Source organism: Pygocentrus nattereri, chromosome 11 (assembly GCF_015220715.1).
Source record: "Pygocentrus nattereri isolate fPygNat1 chromosome 11, fPygNat1.pri, whole genome shotgun sequence".
NCBI classification, from domain to species: Eukaryota; Metazoa; Chordata; class Actinopteri; order Characiformes; family Serrasalmidae; genus Pygocentrus; species Pygocentrus nattereri.
The window spans coordinates 38,940,042-38,967,777 of NC_051221.1; the positions used below are offsets into that span (position 1 = coordinate 38,940,042).

The window sequence follows — 27,736 nt, forward strand, 5'->3', positions numbered from 1 at the left end:
GGTTTTGACCTGTTGGTCATACCGACCCAGTGCAGCACGCGGTTCAACGTCAGCGCAGCAGCGTAAAACTTTGGGAGCACATCCGTCACCTAAATGATGAACTAACCTAACTTTGTGTAAATAGACCACAATATAGAAATATGTCCACATATGCAGTCGAGACTGACGCGTTTCTTTTTTTCTGAATTCAACACTTTCATTTTATAGTAAATTAGTTTGGGCTGGGGGGCGGCACAGTGGTGTGGTGGGTAGCGCTGTGGCCTCACAGCAAGGAGGGCCTGGGTTCGATTCCCCGGCCGGGTGACCTGGGTCCTCCCTGTGCCTGCGTGGGTTTCCTCCAGGTTCTCCGGTTTCCTCCCACAGTCCAAAGACACACAGTCAGGCCAATTGGACATGCTAAATTACCCCTGGGTGTGAGTGTGTGAGTGACTGTCTGTGTCTGTCTGTCTGCCCTGCGATGGACTGGCGACCTGTCCAGGGTGTATCCTGCCTTCCGCCCAAAGACTGCTGGGATAGGCTCCAGCATCCCCCCGCGACCCTGACGGAGAAGCGGCTTAGAAAATGGATGGATGAATGGATAGTTTGGGCTGGTTTATGTTTATGAACAGAGGCCTACAGATCAACACAGTAAAGGGGCTCATCTGTGATCCTGAGTTTAAAGCCAGTTTTTATTCAACTTGTAACTAATTTACAAAGTAATCTTAAACTGAAACTTTGCTTGTGTGTAAAAAGTGATTTCAGAGCCACTCGGTTCTCCCTGATGGAAACTGTTTACCTTCAGTGTTTTGTGCTTCTGATCATTTTAATAGACGTCAGCGTCACTAATTAATGACGTTCTATTAAAAGACTGGTTTACCAAGAGAGATGCTGGAGGACTTTCACCTGAAATGAGTTCATGAAGCCAGTCTGGTTATAAAAATGATAACAGGACATCAGAGCCAGAATTACTCTTTTAGTACTTTTACTTTATACTTAAGTACATTTGAAGGGAAATACTTTAGTACTTTTACTCAAGTAAGGTCTAGAGTAAGGACTTCTACTTTTACTGGAGTGATATTTTACCTTGGGTGTCTCTACTTTAACTCAAGGACATGATTTGTGTACTTCGTCCACCTCTGGTCTGCAGAGCAAAACTCCTAAAGGTCTTAACGGTTCGCAGTGGTGAGAAGAGAGCCCTGAAATGTGGAAAATCTGAGCAGTGCTGAACGCTTCGTGTATCCGAGTTTCACTTCCACAGCCTGCCGCCCTGATTTGTCTGAATCAGGTGACACAGGCGGCGAAGGCGGTGAGAATTCCAAGACGGTAAACTGACAGCACACTCAGCCAATCAGCGCCGGCGCTGGTCCAGCGGGGCTGGGCTTGGGGCGGGGCCTGGTCGCGCTCGGTTCCGTGATGCTGTTGTTTTGTAGGACTTCTCAGTTTTCCGTACAAGTGACTGAGGCAAGTTGGCACATGTGCGCCAGCCGGACGGCTCTAAAGGTGAGAGCGTGAATAATGAGCGCAGCGGACGGTTCGGGGGGCGTCTGAAACAAGCACGTTAACGCTGTTTCCCATGTGGTGGAGCTGAGCGCTGACGCACCTTGTGCCCGCTGAGGTGTGAAGGTGAGGTGGTTTCCTCAGTCCAGCCGAGGCTGCGTCACTCCGCCCTGTCCGTGAGGAGAGCAGAGCCGCACTCATGCTCAAACTAACCCAGACCTTCGACGTTCAGACAGACATTATTTCGAGCATTATAGCTAAAGAAGAGACTGTTAGAAGAAGTAAAGGTAAGTACATTTTACCACTAGTTTCTAACGACACCCCAGACCCCTGACCGAAGAGCGCTGAGGTGGGCTTTCACCTTCTGGCATTGTGCTCACAGATGTTCAGGCAGACTAAAGAAAAGTGCTGTTAATTCACTTTGACTCAAGTAGAAGTAAAAGTAGCTAATAAAATGCAGTTTTAGTAGCAGTAAAATAGGAAAACTGGCCTATTAGATTACAGAGTTTCTACACTCTTAAAAAGATGGTCCTTCAAGGGTTCTTTAGTAAAAGAAATGTATAGTATTAAGATTAAATGACCCTTATTAGCCCCACAACGGGCAAATTTCACCTCCGCATTCAACCCGTCCGTGAAGTGAAACACCACATACACACTAGTGAATACACACACACTAGGGGGCAGTGAGCACACTTGCCCGGAGCGGTGGGCAGCCCTATCCACAGCGCCCGGGGAGCAGTTTGGGGTTAGGTGTCTTGCTCAAGTTATGTGCTGTCGGCTCTGGGGATCGAACCGGCGACCTTCCGGTCACGAGGCTGGATCCCTAACCTCCAGCCCACGACTGCCCAGTAAATAGTAAAGCTGGAAATGGTTCCATATAGCACCAAAAAGGGTTCTTCTATTATTGCAAGCTTGATATTACAACAACAGCAGAACCCTTTTTGCTGGTACATCGAACCATTTTAAAAAAGGTTCTGTACAGAGCCATATTCAGCATATCTTCCATCTTTCCGAAGAACCACAAAACTCTTTAAGCATGCAAATGATTCTTTGAGTGTTCACGGTTCTGTATAGAACCACCGTCTTTACAACGAACCACTGAAGAAGCATCTTTTTAAGAGTGTAGACCTGCAATATGAGAACTTCTCAGTACATCCAGCAGTCAGTATAGGAAATGAATTTTGTCGGGTGCTTTTTTCCTCTTTTTGGATCATTTAGTGAAATAAAGTGCTAAAGTCAAAAGGTGAAAGGTTTCAGCAACAGCGAAACACTCCAGGTGTTCATCCAACGGAAGTGAACGAGATCAAACAGGAAAAAAAGGAATTCAATCTGAAGTGCTGAAACAGAATCGAGTAAAAAGGAGGTTCCTGTCCTCACAAATAAGCTTGAGCGTGTCGTCCTGTATTAAAAATTGTTTTATTTTTCTGCATTTTTGGAGTATTCTAGCCGTCCTTTACATGGCGTGAAAATTGCGTGATGAATGGACCAATAGAAGTGCTCCAAAATCTCTTTATTTAACTTACTTTAATTGCTAAAATACATTTGGCCTTTTCTTGTAAAGTTACTATTTTAGAGGTGCTTGTATTTGTGGACAGGAATGATGTGTAATATATTATTAAAAAGACTAATAAATGCAATTACCTGTCAGTTCCTATTCAGCTCCAGTAACAGCCCACAAAGTGTGGGGTCATATGAAGGTTTGTCTGCACTCATATAGTCTGTTCTCTCCTATGAAGACTGTGCAGGTGTTGCTGACACTCGCATCCTCAACGTTGAGAAGGATGGAGGCATCGTGTATTCTTGGAGAGTAAGTTATTGCAAGGAATTGCTTTATTTTGACAGGTCAAGCATGAAGTTCCATACATACCAGTGCAGTGAGCTTAGGCAGACATAAAAGGCTAAACCTGTGTCTTATTCCAGCTTGTCACACCAGTTTCCACATTTCAAACCCTAATCTTGAACTAAAGCATAACAGGTAGATTTAGGCTTAATTTGGTCTGGGAAACAGGCATAAATGTACCAAGTATTAAAGCATTGTGTCTATTAAAGCATTTCTGTTAACGGCTCTAAAGATTTTCTAATATCTTCGGACAGGGTGCCTCAGGGACCACCAGGGTGGGGAAATATGACCCTCATACGAAACAGAATAAGGTACGTTTGACTGTGGCATTATTTCAGTGGGCACACACAGAGACTCTGAACACAGGTCTGCCACACTTTCTCAAACTAGACTGTGCGTATTGCATTTTTAATCATAGTTAATGACAGTGACTAAATCAAGGTAATGATAATAAACTGCACAATGAAAATGTTTCTTAAAAATAGCTGGAATATAAAGGATGCCCATACAGTGTTTCTTAGTGTTATTTTGCAAACCACTCACCCCTCTTAACATCTCTCCTCGCAGCTACTTTACACTTTTGACAAGCAGGTGTCTATCAGCAGCTGCTCCCTGAACAAAGAAGAAACTCTGCTGGGTAAGATCTCCCTTTCAGACATGTAAATGGTCTGTTTATGCTAAGAAACGTAGTGTCTAATTGCCTGCTGTGTTGAAATGCATTATAAATTATTGTGCCAAATTCAAAGACTGCCCTTAATTTATTTAATTTCCAACTAAGATCGCTGTTAAGAATAAGTTTACTTTCAGGAGGTATTACTGAAGAGATTAGATGTAACATAATTGAGCAGGAGTTTCCACTGAAGTTTAAAAAGTGATTAAAACATATAGAGGATAGGGGACTCCTAACAACTGTGCATGACCTGGTAGACCACCAAAACCTTTACTATCAGATAAATAAAATTTAAAGCTTTTATCTGTGAGGGAGAGGAGAAACTCACACTCTTTCTTCAGATCTGAATGTCACGATTGGCCCCTCCCAGTCTCCTCATGTGCTTTCAGTCCTGCCCATGTGCTTCTTTGTTTTGGTTTTCAGTCCTGCCCCCTTGTTTCGTGACACCACCCCTGATTGTCTCCACCTGTTTTCCGCCTGTCCCTCGTTATCCTTGTTTTGTGTTTAAGCCCTGTGTTTGCCCCTTGTGTTTGGTCGGTCGTTGTTTGCTGGATCTTTTGTTTGTTTGATGTTCGACTTTCTAGTCTTTGATTGTATCCTGTGTTCTGTTCGTCATGTCTGTCCCGCGATCTTTCCGTGTTGGCTGTATGAACGTGGACTGTTACAACTACGACCCTGGATTTGCCCGAAATAAAACTCGCTTATGCATATGCGTCCAACTCATCGCTCCACGTTACACTCAAAAAAATCACAAGTGTTTATATCCATTCTATCCATTCTGCTCCTGTGAGAAGAACAACCCAACACTATGAGTCTGAAAGGATGTGTGGCTGTCAAGAAGCCCTTACTGAGAAAAGGAAATAGACAAAAAAAGAAGGAAATTTGTTAGTCTCCCAAAAACAATAGAACCTGTAATAAAGGCAAAGAGGTGGACCCAATAAGTACAGAGTTAACTGATATTATATTTAGTCATTGAGGCTTCTGTGTAGTTTTCTGTGGAATATATGATCTACATTTGTCCTGGCATTGAAAAATGGATAACTCGAATCCAGTCTTGACTGGACACTGAGTAAATGAATGGCTGTCTCTGACTTTACCACAGTATTATATGTGTGCTACAGTGTTGGTTTCACAGTGTAATCTATAGAAGTTTGATCTATACAAAAGCTCTGAACCAGACACTTTCATGAGCTTGTGAAAGTTAGCTATTTGGCTTGCATGCAAGTTATGTAACTGTATAACTGTATGTAACTCCTATATTGAAGTGCTGTAATTAGGTGTATTACAGGCTATCTGTATCTATTTCAGCGGTCAGTCTGACTCAGTCCACGCAGGGAAGAGAAGAATCCTATAAACCAGGTACTTTAACCCCAACCACCTTGCACGATGGCAACAATCCACACATGAGCAGACACACTCAGACTCTAGCTTTTCCTCCACAAACCTCTCACATGTTACAGCTAATGATTAAGCCTGTCATGTACTTATTGTTACGTACGCTTGAGTGTTTAACAGTTAAACTACATTTAGGAGGTGAAAATGTAAGGAATTGACATTTCAGCCAGCGCTGCATTACTAATTTGCTGTATGCTATAGCACGATGCATTGTTGTTTTTAAAAAGTTTTCCAATTTTTACCTGAAACATTAAATAACATTGAGATGTTGGTTTGAAAACCTGTATCTGATTTGCAAATATACTACATCATGTTAAGCATCAGTTTTGTTTGTTATTACAGCTAACAGGTTATGATAAGAAATGTATGTGAATGAGCAGATTATAGACTTTTAAACCTATGGTTTATGTTTAGTACATTTAACTTTTAAACACTGATAACTCTCTTTTTCACTCTCTTTCTCTTAGCTTCAAAATGCCTGACTCTCCTCATAGAAATACACCCAATTAACAACACTAAAGTCCTAAAAGCTGTGGACTGCAGGGTCAAAGTTCAGGTAGTCAGCAAAGATTTTAATGACAAACATCGTAATGAACGTTCAATAATACATTTGATCAAATCGAATCGTACCTGATGGTTTTATAATGCAGTTTTATAACACAGAGAGAAAGACTCCACATGTGGCTGTTAGTGTTTACTGTTTATATAAAGATTTCAAATACTAATGAAATTGTATGTATTACAATGTTACTCCAGTTTAATAAGGAGATAATGTTAGAGATGTTCACGTATCTTTCTCTATAGTTTCTCTATCCTGACTTTTTACGGAACACTGCTCTCGAGAGCCATTTGTTGCTGGCGGCAGAGGACGGCTGTGAGTGTTAAAGTGGCTTCATAATACATCCCTATGTGCTTCAGCTTGTCCCCAGTAGGGGTGTATTTGGCAAGCAGTGATTGTGGTTTCTTACCCTGGACTGTAATATATTATGCCCAGTATAGCTGCAGGATTTAAACCATTGTTCCTCAACATGTAGTGATTCTCATTCTTTATTTGTCCAGATGTGGATCAGTACCACATACCACTGGTGAAGCAAGAAGGCTACAGAGTTGTGAGTCTTTACAATGCATGCAGATTGCTGTTCATGTGTGCTTCAATGTAAACATCAAATAATGTACTAAAGCATTTCAGTAGGCACCTTAATTAACACGAATGTGGCACTTGACAAAAATATATGAAAATATTTAAAGCCACAAAATCTCAAGATCTGTGTATTAATGCGTCTGTACTGGCTTCTGTTTCTCACAGTGCCTTAGTTTGATGGTTTCTTTAGATGTAAGCCTATCTGCACGAGCACAGGGGTGTCAAAGTGGGTTCCTTCCAGGCCACAGGTCTGCAGAATTTAGCGTACTGCCTTATTAAGCACTTCTTATTCAACAAGGTAGTTAGTAACAGCTTTGTTCAATTCAGTTAGAAGGAAGAAAACGGTAACCTCTACAGAGCTGTAGCCCGGAGGGAACCCAGTTTAACACAGCTACACCAGCATAAGGATACATTTTCCAGCCAAGCACTTTGTGTAAGTCTCGTATAAGAGTGTCTGCCACATGTTGAAATATAAATGTACTAAAAGTATGATATCTGTATTATATATATGAACAAATGTACTACCTACTGATCTGCTTAGAAGTTTTCAAAAGCTGACAAAAGCTTGTTGAGAGAGGTATTGTTTTTCACAGTGTAATGAGTATGGGGCAGCTGACAGTGTTTCTCATTGCTGGTGTGTCAGGTCATGCAGAATTCAGAGCGTCTGGTGAGAGACAGGGTCGCAGAGGAGTTCTGCTGGGCTCAGTGGGATTCAGGACCCCAAAGACTGTTCTACCTCACCTGTCGGGTTAGGACCACCCTTCTCTTCTTTCAGCCATAGTTTCAGTTGCTTTTAGGGAATTCAATAGCTCTTCATTTTGAAACACGTTATTTTGGCCATTGTAGAACCTTTTTCTAAAATGTTATTTATGTGATGTACTTTATTGATCCTACAAGAAAAATCTTGTCATTTTGCTGCCTAACTGTACCCAGCTTGGGAGCAGCAAAGCATCAGCAGTAAAAAAGTGCCATTTGGGGCAGTGGCTGGGTATAGTCAAGTATATCCAATCAGTGGCAACCAGCCACCCCATATGGTTAAAGAACCTTATACAACAGTTTCTCCAGCACATAGAATGCCAGCTGCAAATGTAACTGTGGTTATGTGAGTAAAGAATGACCACCAGGGGCAGTACTTGCTGAGTGGACATTTCCCTGCGTTTGCAACTTCATACGCAGCCCGTGGCAGGGGACAGGATAGCCGAAGTTAGGTAACGCTGCAACGCTGATGTTATAGAATTGAGAAAAAGTGCAGGCCATAGACCTTGTGGCTGCTGTACACATGTCAATGATAGAAACCCCTTTCAGGGCAGCCCAGGACAGGCAAACTCCACAGATGGAGTGGCCAGTAGCAGGTGCAGGCAATGGCTATTTGGCAGTTGCGTAAGCCAGCTCACTGCTAGTTTAGCTTCCGAAAAGTATAAAACAACCAGTCTGTAGCAGAGACCTAGCACTTCAGCTTTCTGACAGGAAATAAGAGCTGTCTTCTGAGGTCTCACTAGTCAATGTATGGCACCAGGCTGATGGGCTGGTTAATGAAACTCAGGACTGTAAAATTTCAGCAGCTTGGAAAGAAGGACCTTCCATACAGGGATATTCCACGGAAAGTCCCGATATAAGAGCAGAAGCTCAGGAAACCACAGGTTTCTTGGCCACAAGAATTCAATATTGTTTTCTCTGCTCTCTTTCTTAGAGAACTAGAACGAAAGACTGGGAAAATTCATAAAGCGGTTCCTTTGGCCAGTTGTAGGTCAGGGCTTCCTGTTCTAATAGACTGTCTTGACCCACAGCTGATTGTGCTTGTCTTAATTTGAGCAATATCATACTTATCAGGAACTCAGGGTGTGCCCATGACCATAGATCCTGTGCCAGGCTCAACAGTGGCTAAGATCTGGTGCCACCATTATGTTTCACACAGTGGATAAAAGCTTGATTGTCTGAATGAACAAGTGTATATCTGCCCTGGAGGTTTGATAGAAAACAGGTGAGTTTTACTACTTGCAGCTTGAGGACGTTGACGTTTTCCCAGCTAGTGTTCACTGATGACCCTGAGTCCACCTCTGCTGCCATATTGGACCGCAGTGGATCCTTTGGTAGATCTATTGACACTACCTCTTTGTGTAAGCTACTGAACCATTGTTGTCCCAGACATAAGGAACCATAGGAAATGCCATAACCTGAGAGCTGTCAGACAGAGTGTCCAACTGGATAGGTATCAGCCACATCTGGAATTGTCTCATATAGAGCTATCTCATAGAGCTGCCTCATATATGCTCAGTGCGACGACCTGTGCTGCAGCTGTGAAGAATCCATGAAGCTGCAGCAGTGTTAACTACTGCTCTCTTCTTCTTAGCCTCAGGTGTTTAATGAGTAGCAGAATCGAGGTCAGTCCATGGGCAGTGAGGCCACCATTGTTTGGGAGTTCAGCACTATAAACCGTGTTGCCAGTGAAGGAGGCAATTTGCATTTTTCCAAATTCACAGGCAGGCCCAGTGCTTGGTTCAGCAGCCTCTTAGTATCTGAGCACTTTTTCTTTGAAGAGGGCACACACCAGCCAGTCATCAAAGTGTGGAAGGATTTTTAGCCCTAGCTCTATGAGGGGTGTCTGTTTTCACTTTGAAAATGTTCTTGGAGTTAACAACAGTCTAAAAGGCAGACATTTAAACTAGATCTTAAACAAGGAAAATGCGTGTTTCTCCATTCTGCTTTGTGAACAGTGTGAAAGGGTAAAACCTTTAGAAACATATTCAACCACCAGAGGTCCAGAGTTGGCTGAAAGCCTCCTTCTTTCTTTGAAACAATGAATTAAATCAAGTAAAAGCTCTCTGGCCAGTAGGGAACTGACTTCCTGGTAGAACATCAGATCAATGAGTACTTTCGCGGAGCTAGTTCAATTCTGCTGTGAGTTTGCGTCCTCAGTGGAACAAGAGAAGCTGAGGAGGGTCAGAGAAGCTGGGTTAGTGCAGCTGTGGGGGTCAATCACATGAAGACCTTCCTGATTTTTGGGGCCCATGGTGATCTTCAGTGCATTTTGAATCAGGGCTGCAGTTACTGTTGACATGGCAAGCACAAAATATGTCTCAGAACAGCAAAAAAGCCTGGGCCACCATCCACAAACTAAGTGGAGATAAGATCACACCACCAACCATACAGCACATCACACCGAACCAGGTAGGGAGCCAACTGGTAGCCAAGGGGAAATGAATAAGCAGGCGCAGGACACCATCGCTTTACAATCATCCCAGGAAACCAACAGAACATGTCTATACTAGCCAAGCCTTTCACTATGGAAGTTTGAAGCAGGACTTGGCACCATAAAGCTGGACAAAGCAGCGGGTCCTTCCGACATAATGACTGAGATGATAAGTCACCTAGGCCCAATCGCCAAACTATGGCTTTTGAATACGTTTAACTTGTGCCGTCAGACTCAGTATATTCCAGCTCACTGGAGGAAAGCTATCACCATCGCCCTGCTAAAACCAGAGAAAGACCCCAACCTCCCACAAAGCTACTGGCCCATCTCCTTACCATGCATCACCTACAAGCTGTTCGAGAGACGTCTATCTTCACAGATAGATGCCCAGCTAATCGATGGCCAGGCTGGCTTTAGACCTGGAAAGTCATGCACAGGACAATTGCTGAACTTAACCCAGTACATTGAAGACGAATATCAAAAGAAGATGATAACCGCCTTCGCTTTTGTCGCCTTGACAGCAGCCTGAAGGATGCAGCAGGTTCATCCATGTGGCTGACCTAGCCCTGGCAACACAGCAGCATGGCTTCCCAGAAACTCAGTCTACCCTGGAAAAAGGCCTCTCAGATATGTCAACATGCTATCTACAAAACTCAAATCTTGGGAAGACCCAAATCAGCAGCTTCCACCTCAAAAACAGGGAAGCAAAGCAGGAGCTTAACATAACCTGGGACGGCACGAGGTTAGAAAATAACCAGTATCCAGTATACCTGGGAGTAACCTTAGACTGTACCCTGAGCTATAGAGGACACATTAGAAAGACAGGAACCTAGGTCTCCACCAGAAACAACCTGCTACGGCAATTAACAAGCTCTAAGTGGGGGATCCGCCCAAGGCACACGGCAAACAACAGCATTAGCCCTGTGTTTCTTTGCCGCTGAGTACGTCTGTCCAGTATGGAGCAGATCCTGCCACGCATACAGAATCGACCCTATCTTCAGTGAGACCTGCAAGTTACTGGCTGGGTGCCTTAAAACAAGTCCAATACCCTGTCTCTATGCTCTCTCAGGCATCACTCCCCTTTACATCTAGAGAGCAGTTACCACCCAAGCTGAGCGGACAAAGCAATGCACACTGTGTTGCCCATAAACGACATAGATCAGGATCAGTTTTTTGGACACCACAGACAGACTGGAGTCCAGCCCAGCCAACGCCAGGGCCAGTGAATGGCTCAAACATTGGAACGGCCTAGGCAGTCGGACAGCCCAATGGATGGACAGAGGGATCACCCCAAATGAACGCCTCGCCTCCGGCCGTGACCAACCCTGGACTGTCTGGAAAGCTCTGAACTGCCTGCGAGTCAGTGAGGGACGCTGCATGGCATCCCCTGAAGAAATGGAACATAATAACATCTGACTCATGTGGTGAACTCCAAACCATGGAACACCTCATGAGATGCCATTTTGCACCACAATGCACCGCAGAAGACCTGGCCAGACCAAATGCAGCCGCGCTTGCTTGTTAATTACTAGAAGGACAAGATATAGATGATGGCTGGACACGGGAAAGCAACAACCTATAGAGGACAAAAGATTGTCAAAGTTATGACACTATGAGTAGGTGTCGCCCAGCTGCACGGGTGGCGAGACGAGAGACGGGGAAGCTTGCAGTGAGTCATGGAATGATATAGCCTCAGTGACATCACGTGTAGGGGTCACATGGTGACTCATCTGGTGTACATCCCCATGCTGGTGTACACAGTCTGAAGGGAAAAATCCACTTAGTACGCACCACCCATGGCGATCAGGAAATACGAAACATAACCGTGTAACCATGTAAACGTTCAAATGGTTCACTGAATTGTCATGGTTCTATATATGTAAACGTTTCCATTACTAAATAAGCAGGGAAGAGCCCCTTTTCTTATGAATGTATGCCGTTTTGCTATAAAGGGATAGTTAATGGAGGCGGAGGTCAAAAACTTTCTTTCTCGTATGAAGGTTCTGCCCTAGACTGCATGGTTTAACATCTATGTTGACCCCACTTCAATTCATCTCTTTACAGTTACAGTTACTACATAACTTGCATATTCGATTCACAGTAGCTGGGGAATAATAGTAGTCGTTATTTCTCGATAACATTTCTAAATGTCTGCTTTTATGACATGTCATGACTGTCCACTCTTCTTTCTTCTTTTAGAAGAAACATACACTGAAGTGTGTGCAGTTTTTCCCTGATCGCAACTTTGAGACCTTGGTAAACATTTTTGCCGTCAACTAATCTCTAATGTTTCGTTATGTTTAATGACATTTAAAAATGCAGTCTGTTGCCTTTATGTCTGACAGTTTGAGCTGCCTCTGGAGCTGCCCAGTAATCCTTTCACCTCTGTGAGGTAACAGATTATTCAGTTTTATTCTTGGGGTTAAATATGTACACATATTTTCACACAAAAAAAAAAAAACGTGAAAAGAGGGATCTTACTGTGTATCTTTAATGTTGGTTTGGACAGGTTTGTTAACTTTGGACATGATCACTACCAAGAGCAGCCAAATGAGGAACTGAAGCTAGTGGTGTTTACAGACAGAACAGGTGAGCAATGTGATGAAATGCTGTTCATTTTGAGGCATTTGGTTTCTGGAAGGTTATGTAATGCTTTACTAAGTCAGTGTTTATTGCTGTTTTATGTTCTTTGCTCACTTGACTCGGGACAGAGAGTAAGTCGTCAACACTCATCTTGTCGATTAAAGTCCACATAGTGCATGTGAATGAACACTTCATTGGATATTTGAAATCTGATAAGAGTTTGGGGAAACTAGCTTAATGAATCAGGGAATATTATAAATCATGCATGGCAGTTCCTCCAAATTGATGAAAATTGATTTTCTTTTTTGCTTGGAAATAGAAGTTATTTTTTCTTGATTGTCTTTTTACTCAAGGAAGCTAAATAAAGTCCGGTAAGCCTTTAAAAAATATTCCATCAATGAAATCATGCAAAACAACAATGTTGTATATCATGCAGGCTTAATTGCTGTTAAGCCATAGCTGTGGAATACAACTACAATGATTGTCTGACTCTTTTATAAATGTTTGTGCATTTGTTTCTGAATTATAAGTATACTCTGTAATGCCCTTCTGAAATTATTAAGACAACATTGTCACCTTTGCTGTATACTTGAACTGGATTGGCCTTCTCCAAAAAGGTTTTTTACAAAGTGATGAAGGACATACTCCTACACTCTCATAAAAAAGTGCTAAACTGTAACTGTGACCCTCAAGGTCTACGTCGTTGGTACCTTTAGTTATAGAACATAATTGTGCCATACGTCATTACAGTTATGTATTCGTAGTTGCATTGGCTTCATAGACCCTGTCTAAAATAAAGAGCTTGTCTTTTATTTTTTATGTTAAAAAAGTAAAGATAAGAAAGCATAAAGATTCCCCTGAGAAAGTGAATATAGTGGACCTCTAAAATTCATTCAAGGTACATAGCTGGACTTTAAGGACCATGTTATACCTTTGAGTGTGTATATATATATATATATATATATATATATATTATTTGTAACTTGAGGGTCAAAAACGTATCTGTTCAGTACTCTTTTTTTTGACCGTGTGAGAATATCCAGAAATCATTCAATATTCTGTACTTGTTCATCTTTACTTTATCTTTAATCCTGCCTTGATTACAAAGCAAAAATATCCAGTTTAATTTGACGTTCAAGCCTTATTAAAAAAAAAAAAACATTCTTGATATAACGCTTTATTTGTCTTCACAGGGACCATGTGTGTATGCTACAGTCATCCTCTGTATAGACATAAAGATAGCACATACACCATTGCATTTGTGCACAAAGGTACAGTAAAATGCTACACTGTCTTTAAATCAACTCAGTTGCGGAGATTTATTAATACGTCTTTTTACTCTGCTGTTTAGGCTTTAGTAAGACGTACACTGTGGCTCTCGAGCAAACTGCCATATCAGCCAGCACAGCAAACCTCCGGCCACTCTTCATCCACTTGGGTAAGTGCAGCATCAGCACTGGATGCTTATTATGATGTACTGTTACACTGCTTGAGCTTCCCTGAACTTTGTAGTCACATCTGATTTAGTAGTGCATATTATATTTAAACCTTTAAGTGTGGGCCCGCACTTCAGCTCCGTGCCGTCTTAACTGGCTTATACAATTGTAGTTACTCAGTAGTAGATCTTAACAGTAACTGAATTATAAGCAGAGTTCAGGTGGCTGAAATATTCCTACATTTTTATATACTGATAAACATTGCTGGAATAAGCTCCTTTGAATGAACTCCTTTGAATTAACATATCATCTCTGACAGGTTATTACATAGTGGTGTATCTTGCTGGCCACTTCCTCCATCTGATCAACTGCAGGCAGCAGGACCTGCTCTGCCACAGTCTGTTTCTGTCAGGTGAGAAAAAAAATAAGCTTCTCAGATTACTGCTGATTTACAGGTTATACTGTGGGAAATGGGAAAATGATTGGCTAACCATGACTGCAGTGTATCTACATTCGATTTCCATTCTGTGTGGCCAGTCAAAATAGTCACGAAAGTGTAAAAAATGGAATAGTAAATCAAGATTTTCATAAGCATATCGGCTTCTCTCGTATGTTATATACCATACATTCTCATATCGTGGGCTGGAGGTTAGGGCACTGGTCCTGTAACCAGAAGGTCGCCGGTTCAATCCCCAGTGCCGACAGTCCGTGACTGAGGTGTCCTTGAGCAAGACACCTAACCCCCAACTGCTCCCCGGGCCGTGAATAGGGATGCCTACCGCTCTGGGCAAGTGTGCTCACTGCCCCCTAGTGTGTGTGTATGCACTAGTGTGTATGTGGTGTTTCCCTTCACGGATGGGTTAAATGCGGAGGTGGAATTTCCCCGTTTGTGCGATTAAAAAAGTTAAGCAGACTCTTAACTTAAGAACCATGAGATGCTTGAACTCCATGAGAGGGCACTGTAGCATGTTAAGTTTTGGCACACTTGAAAGGACTACTGCAGACCTCTAATAGAGAAAGGTGATATCACATTTTCCATCTTTTCGATCAGATGGCAAGCAATTCCAAGGCTGCTATCATGATAAAAAGTGTCCATGTGCATGCTTAAAGGGTAATTCCTTTAGATTTCTGCAGTGAAAGCTAGTAAAATGTGGACATTTCAAATTACATTTGAAAGCCTTTGGAATAGTATTAAATAAATTGCCACATGAACTGTTTATATCTGTTTAGGGAAATGATTTCACATCATAAAGCACTCACTTTATCTCCTGAGGCTGTCTGTGCCTGTATGTTTGAGAACGAAAGTGAGAATGCAAAAGAAAACATACTTCCTATCCAACATGCTTATTTGCTACTATAATTTTCTATAAAATTCACCATCAGTTTAAAGGACAATTCCACAAATTTCTGATGCTCAAAAAGAAACGTCAGGATCTGAAGTATTATTTCGGTATCTACTCACCTCTACCATCTAAAGGCTACAGCATACTGGATGGAAAACATCATGCACAGCTGTAGCACATCGGAAGCACTGCAGAAAACCAGTGATAATCGTCAAGCTCGTTTAACTTCTGCTTATATAGATTTAATGGAATCCAACTTTTCAACACCGTTTACATGTTTGGCAGCAGTTAACCTGCACTTCAGATACTCTTGAGTCAACTGTATTTTAATAATGCCTTAAAATGTTGAATATCAGATCTGACTGAAATGTCCATCCATATTTGACCAGTCTGCGCTTTTTTCTCACATTTTTTTCTATTTGTTAATGTTTGACAAAGGGTGTTTTTTTTTCTTCCTGCAAAACACAATTGAACCCTTGAACCCTTACCAATAAGTTTTCAAGTTTATGTCACGATTGGCCCCTCCCTGTCCTGTCCATGTGCGTTTGTTTTGGTATCACTAGTCCTGCCCCTTGTTTCGTGACTCCGCCCCTGATTGTTTTCACCTGTCCCTCGTTTTCCCTTTGTTACTTAAGCCCTGTGTTTGCACTTTGTCTTTGCTGGTCTTTGTCCTTGCCCTGTTTGAGTGTATCGGTCTTTGTTTGATGTGTTGGTCTTTGTTAGAACTCTTTGGTTGTTTGTGTTGCTCGTCATGTCTGTACCCCGTTCTGTACGTATTGGCTCTTTGACCCTGGACCGTTATGACCCTGATTCTGGATTTGCCCTCAATAAAAGTCGCTTACCTCTGCACATGCGTCCGCTACCTCGCTCCATGTTACAGATTAAATCACAATAAAGTATGTCCTTTTCTACTTCTACAAACAAAAATATGCACCTTCCACTGAATTCTTGGTTCAGTGCGGTGTGAGCGAGAGTACATGCTGTGAGGTTGAGTATTTGTTTTTGAGTGTGTGCACATGTTATAACATCCCCAGCACGGTGCCTTTTGTCTTGCAGGCACTGATGCCTGTGTGGATGCTTTGGGGGCCGACAGCGTCGTAGTGAACGTGCCCAGCCGCAGGCTGCTGGACATACAGAACGGCAGAATATACACCACTGACCTCAGCCACGACTTTCTGCTGCAGCTCCTAAGTTCCAGCAGGCCTGAAGCGCAGCGTCTGGCCGCGCTGCACTGCATGCTGGTCCACCTGGGACCCGACCAGGACCTAGAACAGAAGGTACGGTGCGGCTGTTTGGGGAGAGATGGAGTTCGAGAGAGAAGTAAAAGCTTAAGGGAATAAAAGCTGCTGTTTGTGAATTCTGTATGAAGGGTTGGAGTGAGCCACTGTGTTTTCTTGTGTGGAATGCACAGCTCCACAAGTGGGAGCTTTGTTTAAGACAAACTTAATTCCAGGTATTAAGGAATGGCTGGCAGATGTGCTTATGCGTGATGGGAAAGTGAGGGAAAGAGAATGTGATGAGCTTTCTGACTCGCACTGTGCTCTCTGTGCAGATCATCAACTGGATCAGCGAGAATGTGATGAGCTTCAATGCTTTTGATCAAATTCAGGAATTTATTCTGGGTGAGTAAGAGCTGGGGCAGTGAGGGAGCATGTGTGGGGTTTATGTGGTTCTATGCAAAGGCTTGGCCATCCCTGGTAAATGACATGCTTTTTTAATTTTCTAAGTGATATTATAAACATGTAAAACATAAAATGAGGCCTATGTAAAGGTTATGGCTCGTTTAAAAAAAACATTTTTTAATGAATATTGTTAAACAAAAATGTGAGGAAAAATGCCATATGTAGGTTTATTATCTGTACAGAACGTGTTAACTTACTTTCCTTGAGAAAATCAACAAAGCATGGAATTTGTCAAGGGGGCTTTAAACTTTATCACTGTGTGTACTAAAGCAGTGTATGAATACGAGGGCTGTCATGGTTACTTAATAAATCTCAAATACGCTGTTGAAAAAAAAACAGAACAAAATTTATTTTGTCAATTATTTGACAAGTTGGGAATCTGTGTGATGGCTAATGTTCACTAGTTCATCTTTTTGGTTTTTTAAGCCTTGTTAACCTTTTCCAATAAAGTATTTTTGAATACTAATGCATTGTTTGCTGTTGTTCAGTCCAGTCACTTTTTATAGTTTCGTCTAATGTGAAAACTGACAAAATAATCCATTCATTCCTCTGTTACTAATGTAATCTATAGACATAGCAGTAAATGATATACACTAAACAGCTGTCTTTCATTTCAGCTTCTCTGTACAGAATCTGCTATCAGCAGTCTCTCAGTCTGGATAAAGTAATGCCGTACTCCTCTGTGTTTGAGAAGAAGGTAATTAACTTAGGATTTTCAGAGGAGAATGTTAATGTATTATGCCACCTGTATATACACTGCAGAGAAAATAAATACCATTGGCCATCAGACAGTTTACACTGCAGTGGGATGTTTGGTCTGATCAGGAGTGATGCGCTTGTATACAGCTTTTTGATCAGATGTACAGTTTTTTTGTACAATCATCGTTAAATGACAATGGCAATGGTTTTCCCCATAGGAATAATTAGGGGCAACGGTTAGGGCATCCAATTTATATCACAATGGTACGAGTTCAGTAGCAACACCCTATTAACCATATGTGATTCCACCTGGCAACAACCTAGCAACCACTTGGAGTATCATAGCAACAACCTAGAAACCCCAAAGCAACCGATTAGAACACTATAGCAACCACTTAGCAACTGCCCAGCAACACCCTAGCAACCACTAGAAATGTAGTTCTCTAGTTTATTGGTACTGTCCAGTTTTTGGTCATCATTGTAGAAATTATGAGCAAACTTAAAATTGCATTTTAAAACATATCACTGTGCATAATCAGCAGAAACCACAGTGAATAACACTCATTGATGGTGTGTTTTTAACATAAAATTAAAAGTACTTTTTTAAATATTTGTTTAATATTCGTGAGAAAAGCAGCTTCAATAGTAATGTGTAACTGATGATTGATTCTTGATCTTTTAAACGAACAATACTGCGCTCACTATAAAAAGCAGAACAGAGCAGGAGATGATCTCAGTTGGTTTTGAGGTTTGAACCAGTGGGAAATGTTGCTTTTGTTTAACTAAACTAAAGTTTTGCTTTGCATCACTTCATTTATAGTGTTTATTGAGTTGAACTGCTATTTAACACGTGAATTCGCACAACTAATTATTCACAATGTAAAGAAATTGGCGTAAAAATACAGTAAATTCCCAACTAGTGAGTTTCATTACTTTACAGTTATGTAAATTACAAGAGACATTACAGCTTATTTACATGTGAATGGCAGGATACAACCACATCGCAGCAATCTTTTGGTCTAGATGACTGTGAAGTAATGAAACTCTGTAGTTGTTTTTTTTACATTGGGAATAATCAGTTCAACTGGTTTTATTTAACCTCAATAAACACTATAAATGAAGTGGTGCAAAGCAAAACTTTAGTTTAGATAAACAAAAGAAACCTTTCCCACTGGTTCAAACCTCAAAAACAACTGAGATCATCTCCTGCTCTGTTCTGCTTTTTATAGTGAGTGCAGTATACATCGCTATCGTTAGTGTAAAAGATCAAGAATCAATCTTCATCAGCTGCACATTACTGTTGAGGCTGCATTTCTCATGAATATGTTCTTATCAGAACAACAGCAACAACTGTCAAAATTACTTTTCTGATACAAAAATCAAAAAGGTGTTTTGGAAGTAGAAGAGATTTTTTAGAGCTTGAAAAGAGAGGAGAACTGAAAGTAGGTTGCCTGAATGACTTCTAAATAACAATCAGCAATTCAGCATTCTGTGGTGTTAAATCAGTCCTTAGCTGGGATAGTGAGCACATGTTGAGTAGAGGTTTAGATCAGAATATGTGTGGATCTCTTTAATTGTATAGCTGACACAAAAACTGACCACTACACTTTCTAAAATGACCTATTTTGGTGTTCCAGGAGCTTCCAGTCGCCCTCACTGCTATCCCAGGTGTAAAGTGCACCCCTGAGCTGCTGGCACAGCCAGTAATCAAAGGAAAGGTAGTTCGCTTTACTGTGTTTCAAAAGGCTGGTGGATGTGTAGGGGACAGAGGGCTTAAGAGGTCTAATAAGAAGCACATAGACATTAAATATTCTTGCAGCACAAATCAGTGAGAGATTTCACATTAATACTTCACTTACATCTGATCAGAGCATGTTAAACAGTATTATGTTGTGTTGAAATATTAAAGTGCAGTACCCAGAGAGAATACTAGATGGCAGTAGAGAGCCAAAACAATGATGCTATAGGGGAATTCATGACTAATGAACTAAAGGTGCTACAAAAGGAAGAAAATATAACACAAAGGGTAAGAAAACCTAAGAATTAGAGACTTTTCAAGGCTGTCATTTGCAAATAGTCACCCCATTGTCAGTGTCATTGATTGGCTCAGTTGAAATCAGCAGCAAATAGACTGCCAACACCCATGTCTAGCACTTTCACACTGTTGTTTTCGTATTGTGTGTAAAAGGGCAGGAGTCTGCAGGGCTACTGGGAGGAGTTGCAGTGGATTATAGAGAGGATGAAGTATTTTGAGGCTGTTCCCAACCCTCGATACCGAACCACCCAGATCAAGAGTGACTGGACCAAGCTGCAGGCTGCCCTGGTGAGGGGAAAACACACAAAGCATGTGACTATGATCTGATTCAGTCTATTATGTCACTTTAATTTTATCCACTGCACAAACAATTGACCGTCAACTTATCGGCAGAGCTGATTTGGCCAAGGCTAAGGTTGTATTCTCAGTGGGTTTTTTATTGTTATTGTTATTTATATGTTTGATTATTTTTCACAAAGCTGTAGATGTTTTTGTGAACCGATGTAGCCGATGGGTCTGGATGCTAAAGGGCAAAGTGGAAAGAACATGAGAAAAACTGTTGTGCATCAAAATTTTAGAGGGTGGAATGCAAACTATACACTATGTAGTGTTTGGCTTACAGTACAGCATATGGCACAGGCCTGACTGAAAAAGAACGCATGTGAGGTGTTTTTATGGCAGTCACTTCTGCCTAAAAAGCAGAATAAAATTGCTTTTCATTCCACCCGTGCTGTGACTGTCACAATTGGCCCCTGCCAGTCCTGTCCATGTGTTCCTTGTTTTGGTTTTGTAGTCCAGCCCCCTTGTTTTGTGACTCCACCCCTGATTGTTTCCACTTGTGTCTTGTGTTCTCTTGTGTCTTGTGTTCTCTTGTTGGCTCTTGTGTTGTATTTAAGCCCTGTGTTTGCCCTTTGTCTTGGCTGATCTTTTTTTTTTGGTCTGAACTGTATGAATTGTTGAATGTTTGACCCTGAACCGTTGCGACTATGACCCTGGATGCGTCTGCTTCCTTGCTCCCCACCGTTACAGAGACTCTGTTTGTCATAGGGCCTGCAGTGTTCAATTCACAAAAATTAATACATTGTGAAAAAATATTGCACATATTAGAAGGAAAACAACACATTTGTGTTGATAATTTCCATAATTAACCTTTTCTCTAGTAGAATTATCATGTCTGTTCATCATACCTTTTAAATCTACGTTAAATGGTTCACTGCTAATTAATTGCAAATATTTAAGAAGAAATAGAGAAATAATGCTTTGTGTGTGATGGTTCAGGTATGTCATGTTCTAAAACCCTATGTTGAGTTTAAGTATTTATTTAAAAACTAAGACTGTCCAGACTCCTACTGGTCATGTCACCTCTGACTTGAGCCCCTAGTTAGAGGGGTTAGATTTTAAAATGAGTAGTAAGAGCAACATTGTCATGTAGATGATTCATTAATCACTGTGTTTTGTGGATATTATTATAATATTATTGTTAACAATTCTTTGTTTGTCTCACAAAATGCTAAAAAATACTTCTTAACAAGATCCCCTTTTTAAATTTTTCACTGGGGCCAGAAATATCATAAAGGAGGAGGAGACAGGTCACTTGTTGGAAAATGAATGGTAAAACTAAAGCATAATGCTTGGTGTCTGCTTCATGTGGAAGGTCCTGCCCTTTAATAAAGTGAGCCAATCAGCTTGCTTGTAGAGCTGCTCCTTGTTGTAGAGATGCACTGTGCATGCACAGTAGCAAGAATCAGCTGAAAAACAGTTTTTGTGCATTTTTTCCCAAACAGTACAAAGTATTTATGCTGATTTTACCTTTGACTTGAAATCTGTTTTGTTTATGAGATGTTAATGTGAATTTTAGTTTGGGGTTTATTGGTCTCTCCCATTCAAAGAGAAGAGATGGTCTTGCATGACTGGGAATAACTGTGCACTGCCAAGCCTTGAATGGACAGACCTTATATATACTGTAAGGACTTTGTTGTGGATTTGCCAGATTTTAAGGACAGTCCTTCTACATGGAAACGCGTATCTTAGACTAAAGTAATTATTTTGGTTGAAACTCACAGTAACAAACTAATAAGTCGTGTCTTTACTGCATGTGATTTCCAGATTTTAAAAAACATTTCACATTAAATTTGAAATGAGGTGAATAGGTAACTAAAGACTTTCCCCTAAATTCATTTGTTTAATGAAACATCGTTGTGTCGTTGCAGAACTCGGAGAAAAAGAAATCCTTTAACCACCTTCGATACCTTGAGGAGAACACCAAAAAGTAGGTGGAGAGCAGCATGTGGAGAATGCAGTGTGTGTGTGTGTGTGTGTGTGTGTGTGTGTGTGTGTGTGTGTGTGTGTGTGTGTGTGTGTGTGTGAAAGGGAAACCATGCCTCACGAAAGTGAATGTTCACAACAGAGATTATCATGTTGCCACGCAACTGACTTCCAGAACCCTAAACTAAGAGGAAACATTTCACTTTGTAAATGCGCAACAAGTCGTTAATATTCATTATAATGACATTCATCCTCTCCTCATCTACAAAGGAGTAACAGCAGCATTCCTTCTCTGTTCTGTAATCTCTCATTTTCTCCAGGTGGATTTAGATTTTAAAACACATAGTATGTTTTGAAATAGATGTTTGAAATAGAAAGCTAGAGCTCGGGTTCCTAAAAGTGCTCTTGTTTGCTTGTTTTGTGTTTCACAGAGTTTTGTCGATGGTAGACACATGGCGTTTGGGTAAGTAAAACATTTCCTGTAACATTTGTAGTAGCAATGGCATTTTCCCCCCCCCCTTAATTACAGCAAATGTTCTTTGTTTTGCCTTGACTAGAGTTTCAGGGTCACATATTCTGTTTCCCAGGATAGTGCTTTTCATGTTCCCTGAGTAATTAATCAAGGAAGCAATGAAGAGGGTAAAAAAGCGGAAAAAGGCACTCAGAGAGTGCAGCAGGGTTACATAACAGCAAGAACTTTCCCAATAACCTCTCCTCATTCTTTCCATGTAATCACTGCCTTTTACCTCATGATCTCCTCCATGGCACATAGCTGAGCATTCCTAGATATTCTAGAAATAAACACATACCTAAATGTATACGCATAACAAAAAAAAACAGCTGTGTAGGGAGACTGCCATTGACGTCTGGCTCTTTGTGTTTCTGCAGATAAGAGAGTGGTGCCTCTGTTCCAGGAGGAAGACCAACAACAGAGGTTGCTGGTGGGCCTGGTGAGTCACAGCTTATTCTGCTACATCTGCCACAAAACCTTCCACTACTGACCTTCAGTTCCCACTCTTATCTACACCTGATCCAGCTAATCAGTGTCAAAACTGTGATATGATGGTTGTTAGTTCAGGATCAGTATCACTTTTTTGGCCAAGTACAAATGCATGAAGATACATGAAGAATTTGTCTTGCTGGAATCGGTGCATGTATAGACAATATAAACATGTAAACACTAAACAGTAAACATATAATATAAAGAAGTAAAAAGACACTTACGGGTGGTGTCACAACTATTATGTACAGAATGTAAACTAAATATGTGGGATATACAAAATATAGATGCAAATGAATATGACAGTAAACAGGTGCGAGTGTGCAAAATATATATGGTATTGTGCAATAGTTTTAGACGCCGGAGAAAGTTAGATTTAAAAAATCAGTTTTAATAAAATAAGTATTGATTTTGTGTATGTCAAGGTATTTGATTAACCCTTTCCAAACATCTCCACATACTAGCCCATACTATTAACCCCTTAAAATCTCAGGCTTACTGAATACTAAGGTTTACTAAATTATTCAGTAACTACAGGGACTTCAGTACAAACTTAGGTTATAGAAGTGTGTAATGAAACTTTATAAGGGAGTTTATTAAGGGGTTTATTGCAGTTATCATCCAGTACTGGACTATTAAGTTAAATCAGGAGTGCTGCTGATGGAATTCAACAAATTCAGTATCAAGAAGAAATTTAGTTAGACACTCCTGCATCCATCTAGTGGGTAACACGTTCACTGGTCTTCACACTGGGGTTCAATCCCTGGTCTGGGCAAACACCCTACACCAGGGTTTCTCAGCCTGTGGGCCACAGACCACCAGTGGGCTGTGAAGCACCCTCTAATGGTCTGTGGGCCTGTGCTCTGTTGGCAGCAGTAGTCTGTAGTGGGCTGGTAACGTAACTGTAAGTCATAAAAACAAAAATGGAAAAAAGATTAATGTAACAATTAAAAATGGATAAAAAATTTAAAATGTAATTATAACCAACAAAATTATTAATGAGGAGGTACAAATGAAAACATTGCAGTTTTTGTTTGTGGGCTAATTAAATGTTATCAGTTTAAGACAACGCAGCTGTAGGTGCGCAATGCAGAGAGCTAGCCAGGAATGGAGAGGTGTTTCAGGGTACTTTGACACCTGAACCAAAGACTTTTTTCTTTAGTTCACTCCGTTTTGACGTGTGAACACTGCACTCTTATTCAAGTCTACAGTAAACAGCTGAACCAGTCCAGCTAAAACCGCATGTCTCAGTCTACTTCCATGCAAACCCTGCTTAGGTTCACAGCTGCTGGAAACACATTTTAGGATGAAATTCATCAATAGAGCTGGCGTTCCTCCTCTTCTAGCAGCATGTCGGTGCTGTACTGTAGCATAATCTCTCATTTGCTCACATCTTTCTGACGAGCCATGAAGTAATAGATTCATGTCTGATTTTGGGTTATGGATAGTGGAGCATATTTTTGGCCCATTATCAGTGACCTGGGTGGATAAACTCATACTGATAAACCAAAGACAAAGAAACATATATATATATATATATATATATATATATATATATATATACGTCAGATTCATGAAATGCGTACGTCAGATTCATGAAATGTTCTGGCCTGAGCAGATGCAGCACCAGCCTAGACAGTTATCAAAGAGGTCAGGATGGACTTACTGATGGTGGATGATATTGCCTGTGGGATCTTGAATATCCCCAGCTTTCAAAGGAAGAACTTTGTTGATTTCTTCCCCCAGCAGGACAGTGCCAACAATCTCAGTCTCGACTGTTTCAACAAGTGAGCCTTTTAGAACAACATTTTGGGTGTTCAGATCCAGGTTATTGTGACTGCAGGAGGAGTGCAAGTGGTGTAGTCCCAATCGAGTAGCTTGACAGATGGATTTTCTGATGTTTGTTGGTGTACACGGAGAAGAGCACACATCCCTGACATGCACTAGAGCTGCAGGTGGGGGTATTCAGTGGCAGACACACTTTTGAGCTCGAGCTGAATGAGTTTCTTGTCTAGCAGTTCTGGAATGATAATTCTAAAGATCTAAAGTTTGTAGACAAGATCATAAGTTGTTCCCAAGGTGTCAAGATGCTCATCATTTTCAGACCCATTTTTGCTTTGTTGTTTACTGACCAGTTGGCTCTGTAGGCAAATTGCAAGGAGTGATGTTAGTTGTGGCTTGGAGCTTGGCAGGAAGGTGGATCTACAAGAAGTTAATAGTCAGTTCTGTTATCAGGATTCAGGATTTCAATGCTAGTGCCCTTGCAGTGAAAAACATTTTTTGTAAAAATCATTTAAGCATGGTATAGCATTGTTTGATGCCCTGTACTTACAACGAAGGGGTCACTAAAACGTAAGTAAAGCACAGTCTGATTTTTAATGAAAAAGGTTGTACAGAAAAATAGAAAACAGAATAACTGATGATCCAAAAAAAGGGTGGAATGGTTATGGTTATATGGTTTTTCATTGGAGGGGCTCATTTATTGCAATACCAACTCAGTGGTGTGTAATTTATCTCAGTGTGCTCATGACAATAAAATGACAACAATAGCAATAAAGGACAACTTCATAGTTATGCAGTTACTGACTATAGCCCAATTTTGCTAAGGGCAATTTTTCAGGCATTGTCACATGCTGAGAAGCAGTCCTACCAATATAAACACTTAGCTGGCTTAAAAAAAGCACCTAGTTCACTAAAAGTGAGAAGTGGACAATCAACACTGGGGATTTCAAGATGGTTGGGAGCTCAGATACTTTGGCGCATTATGAAGTGCAAAATACAACAACGGAGACCCCGGACTGCTGAGCAACTGTTGTACATCAAGCAAGAATGGGAAAGAATTCCACCTACAAAGCTTCAACAATCAGTGTCCTCAGTTCCCAAACGCTTATTGAGTGTTGTTAAAAGGAAAGGTGATGTAACACAGTGGTAAACACGCCCCTGTCCCAACTTCTTTGGAACATGTTGCAGGCATCAAATTCAAAATGAGTGAATATTTGCAAAAAACAATAAAGTTTATCCATTTGAACATTAAATATCTCGTTTTACGCAACGTCCCAACTTCATTGGAATTGGGGTTGTACTTCCAATATCTGCATTTGCAGAGATAGTGTGACCACAATGAAAGAATACTTCATTAATTACTGCTATGAAACAAAACACCGGAGAGTTGGATAGACAGGAAAAGTGGAAACAGGAAAGTGGTGGAGATTGAGATTTTTTAATTTGACGCCCCTGGTGTAGTGGGTGGCTGATAAAGTGCAATTCTTTCACTTGTCATGAACAATACTTTGCGAGTTGTATATCTTTTATCTCCATGTTGCAGCTATGAATATACAGACATTTGGAAGTCCGGTTATACCATTAGTCATTTGACCGTTTATTAACAAGGTAGTGATTGTCCTTTCTTTGGGTCAGATGGTGGACAAGCTCCGGGAGCATTTGAACAGACACCTGCCACGGCTGGGGAAGAAGAAGATTGACATGCTGGTGCTGAATTATGTCGCCAAGCTGGTGAGTGTTTTCCTTCCTCTGTTGCCCCTGTTTTCCCTTACAGTCCTGTTAAAACTTTGTCTTTTCCGAAATTCTGTAAAGCTGCTTTGTGACAACATCCATTGTAAAATGCGCTATACAAATAAATTTGATTTGATTTGATTTATCATTCAACCAATGGCCTCTTCTAGTTTTATGTCATCAGTTCACAGCTACCTTACGAAACACTGAAAACCGTAACTGACAGTGGCTGAATATGCTGAAATGCCAGCTTCCTGCTCCTCCCTGTTTGAGTTCATAGATAGCGTACATCAGGGAAGCATATTAATAGACATCCATCATTTCCTGCTTCATATGCGACAGTCACTGACACTTTTCCGGCTAACACCCGAGAGGTCCGCACTGCAGCGTGAAGAGTGAAGAGGATGTACGTTTGCTGGGGACAATTCCTGTTTTTGCGGAGCAGACAGAACATGCGGATATGAGTTCTTCGTGGTCCATGCGTACGTGGCTGCATGCGTATTTTATTGGGACACACCAAAACTGAATTTGCTGAATTTGTGTAAGGTTTATGGACCTCAGTGAAAACAGGAAATGAATGTGAATCATTTTATCCCTCTTAGGTGTTCACCATGTGAGATGTTCAATAACGTCCTTTGAAGGACAGAACAGCCAGGATTTCTGCTCTGTTTGTTCTCTAGTATAATGTGTAAGATAATGTAAAATTAGGAATGTATATGCACTAGGAGGAAGATGTTTTAATGTCTCATACTAAAACATCTCACATGTGTAACCCTGTAGAAATGAAAAGTATCACAATAATAACAGTTTACTTCTCTTATGTAGGAAAAAAGCAGAAAACATATTTTATTATTTAATATTTAAGAGTGTACCTTTTATTTATTTTTTTTTTTTTTAGATTTTTTAACGCCAGCTGCAGTGATATTTTTTCACACCTCCAAAGTTCAGTCTTAAAAGTTGGTTGCATTTTCTGTTTCTCACAATCCAAGTAATCCAAACATATTCAGTGATGTTGAGGACTCTGGGGTGGACAGTCCATTGTTCAGCAGCTTTATTGTTTGATTTGCAGATTTTCTTCACTTTTGTCTGTTTTCTTTTTGTCAGTAAGAGCTTCTTGACAACTACACATCCTTTCAGACTTATGGTATTGGGTTGTCTTTCTCACAGTGGGAGGATGGACAGAAACTCCTGTGGATTTTTTTCAGATCTGAAGCAGCAGTGGAGCTTGATTTTCTCAGTACAGTGTAAAAGTTGCTTAGTTCCGTTTGCACCACTCGCAAGCACCTGAACTTACTCTTCCCTTGATGTTTAACTGTAAAAATCACCTGGTGGCACTGTGATGGAAAGAGTTGTAGCTACCACGGGACCTGAGTAGAAAACAAATTCTACATTGTTAACTGAGAAACTATAAATGAGAGGTCGGATAACTTTTGTCTAAACTAGAAGTTTGTGTTGGGTGAACTGTAAT

At 40.9% G+C, this 27,736-nt stretch overlaps 1 protein-coding gene across 2 annotated transcripts in view; it reads left to right on the plus strand.

Annotated features, from left to right (window-relative positions):
• The first annotated feature begins 1,384 nt into the window (after positions 1–1,384).
• LOC108432537 (gamma-secretase activating protein) overlaps positions 1,385–27,736 on the plus strand; it is a 32,353-nt gene continuing 6,001 nt past the window's right edge. The window contains exons 1-25 of one of the 2 annotated variants that reach the window (XM_017706425.2): positions 1,385–1,763; positions 3,213–3,283; positions 3,571–3,627; positions 3,884–3,953; positions 5,295–5,345; positions 5,849–5,937; positions 6,186–6,255; positions 6,441–6,490; positions 7,166–7,270; positions 11,912–11,968; positions 12,058–12,104; positions 12,222–12,301; positions 12,424–12,426; positions 13,489–13,566; positions 13,647–13,733; positions 14,051–14,143; positions 16,131–16,351; positions 16,627–16,696; positions 17,374–17,453; positions 19,093–19,173; positions 19,644–19,778; positions 21,701–21,759; positions 22,187–22,218; positions 22,644–22,705; positions 26,173–26,268. In XM_017706425.2, coding sequence (XP_017561914.1) covers positions 1,676–1,763; positions 3,213–3,283; positions 3,571–3,627; positions 3,884–3,953; positions 5,295–5,345; positions 5,849–5,937; positions 6,186–6,255; positions 6,441–6,490; positions 7,166–7,270; positions 11,912–11,968; positions 12,058–12,104; positions 12,222–12,301; positions 12,424–12,426; positions 13,489–13,566; positions 13,647–13,733; positions 14,051–14,143; positions 16,131–16,351; positions 16,627–16,696; positions 17,374–17,453; positions 19,093–19,173; positions 19,644–19,778; positions 21,701–21,759; positions 22,187–22,218; positions 22,644–22,705; positions 26,173–26,268 — 1,932 coding nt within the window. In that variant the 5' untranslated portion in view covers positions 1,385–1,675. The remainder of the gene's footprint in view (positions 1,764–3,212; positions 3,284–3,570; positions 3,628–3,883; positions 3,954–5,294; positions 5,346–5,848; positions 5,938–6,185; positions 6,256–6,440; positions 6,491–7,165; positions 7,271–11,911; positions 11,969–12,057; positions 12,105–12,221; positions 12,302–12,423; positions 12,427–13,488; positions 13,567–13,646; positions 13,734–14,050; positions 14,144–16,130; positions 16,352–16,626; positions 16,697–17,373; positions 17,454–19,092; positions 19,174–19,643; positions 19,779–21,700; positions 21,760–22,186; positions 22,219–22,643; positions 22,706–26,172; positions 26,269–27,736) is intronic. The other variant, XM_017706427.2, reaches the window with a different exon arrangement.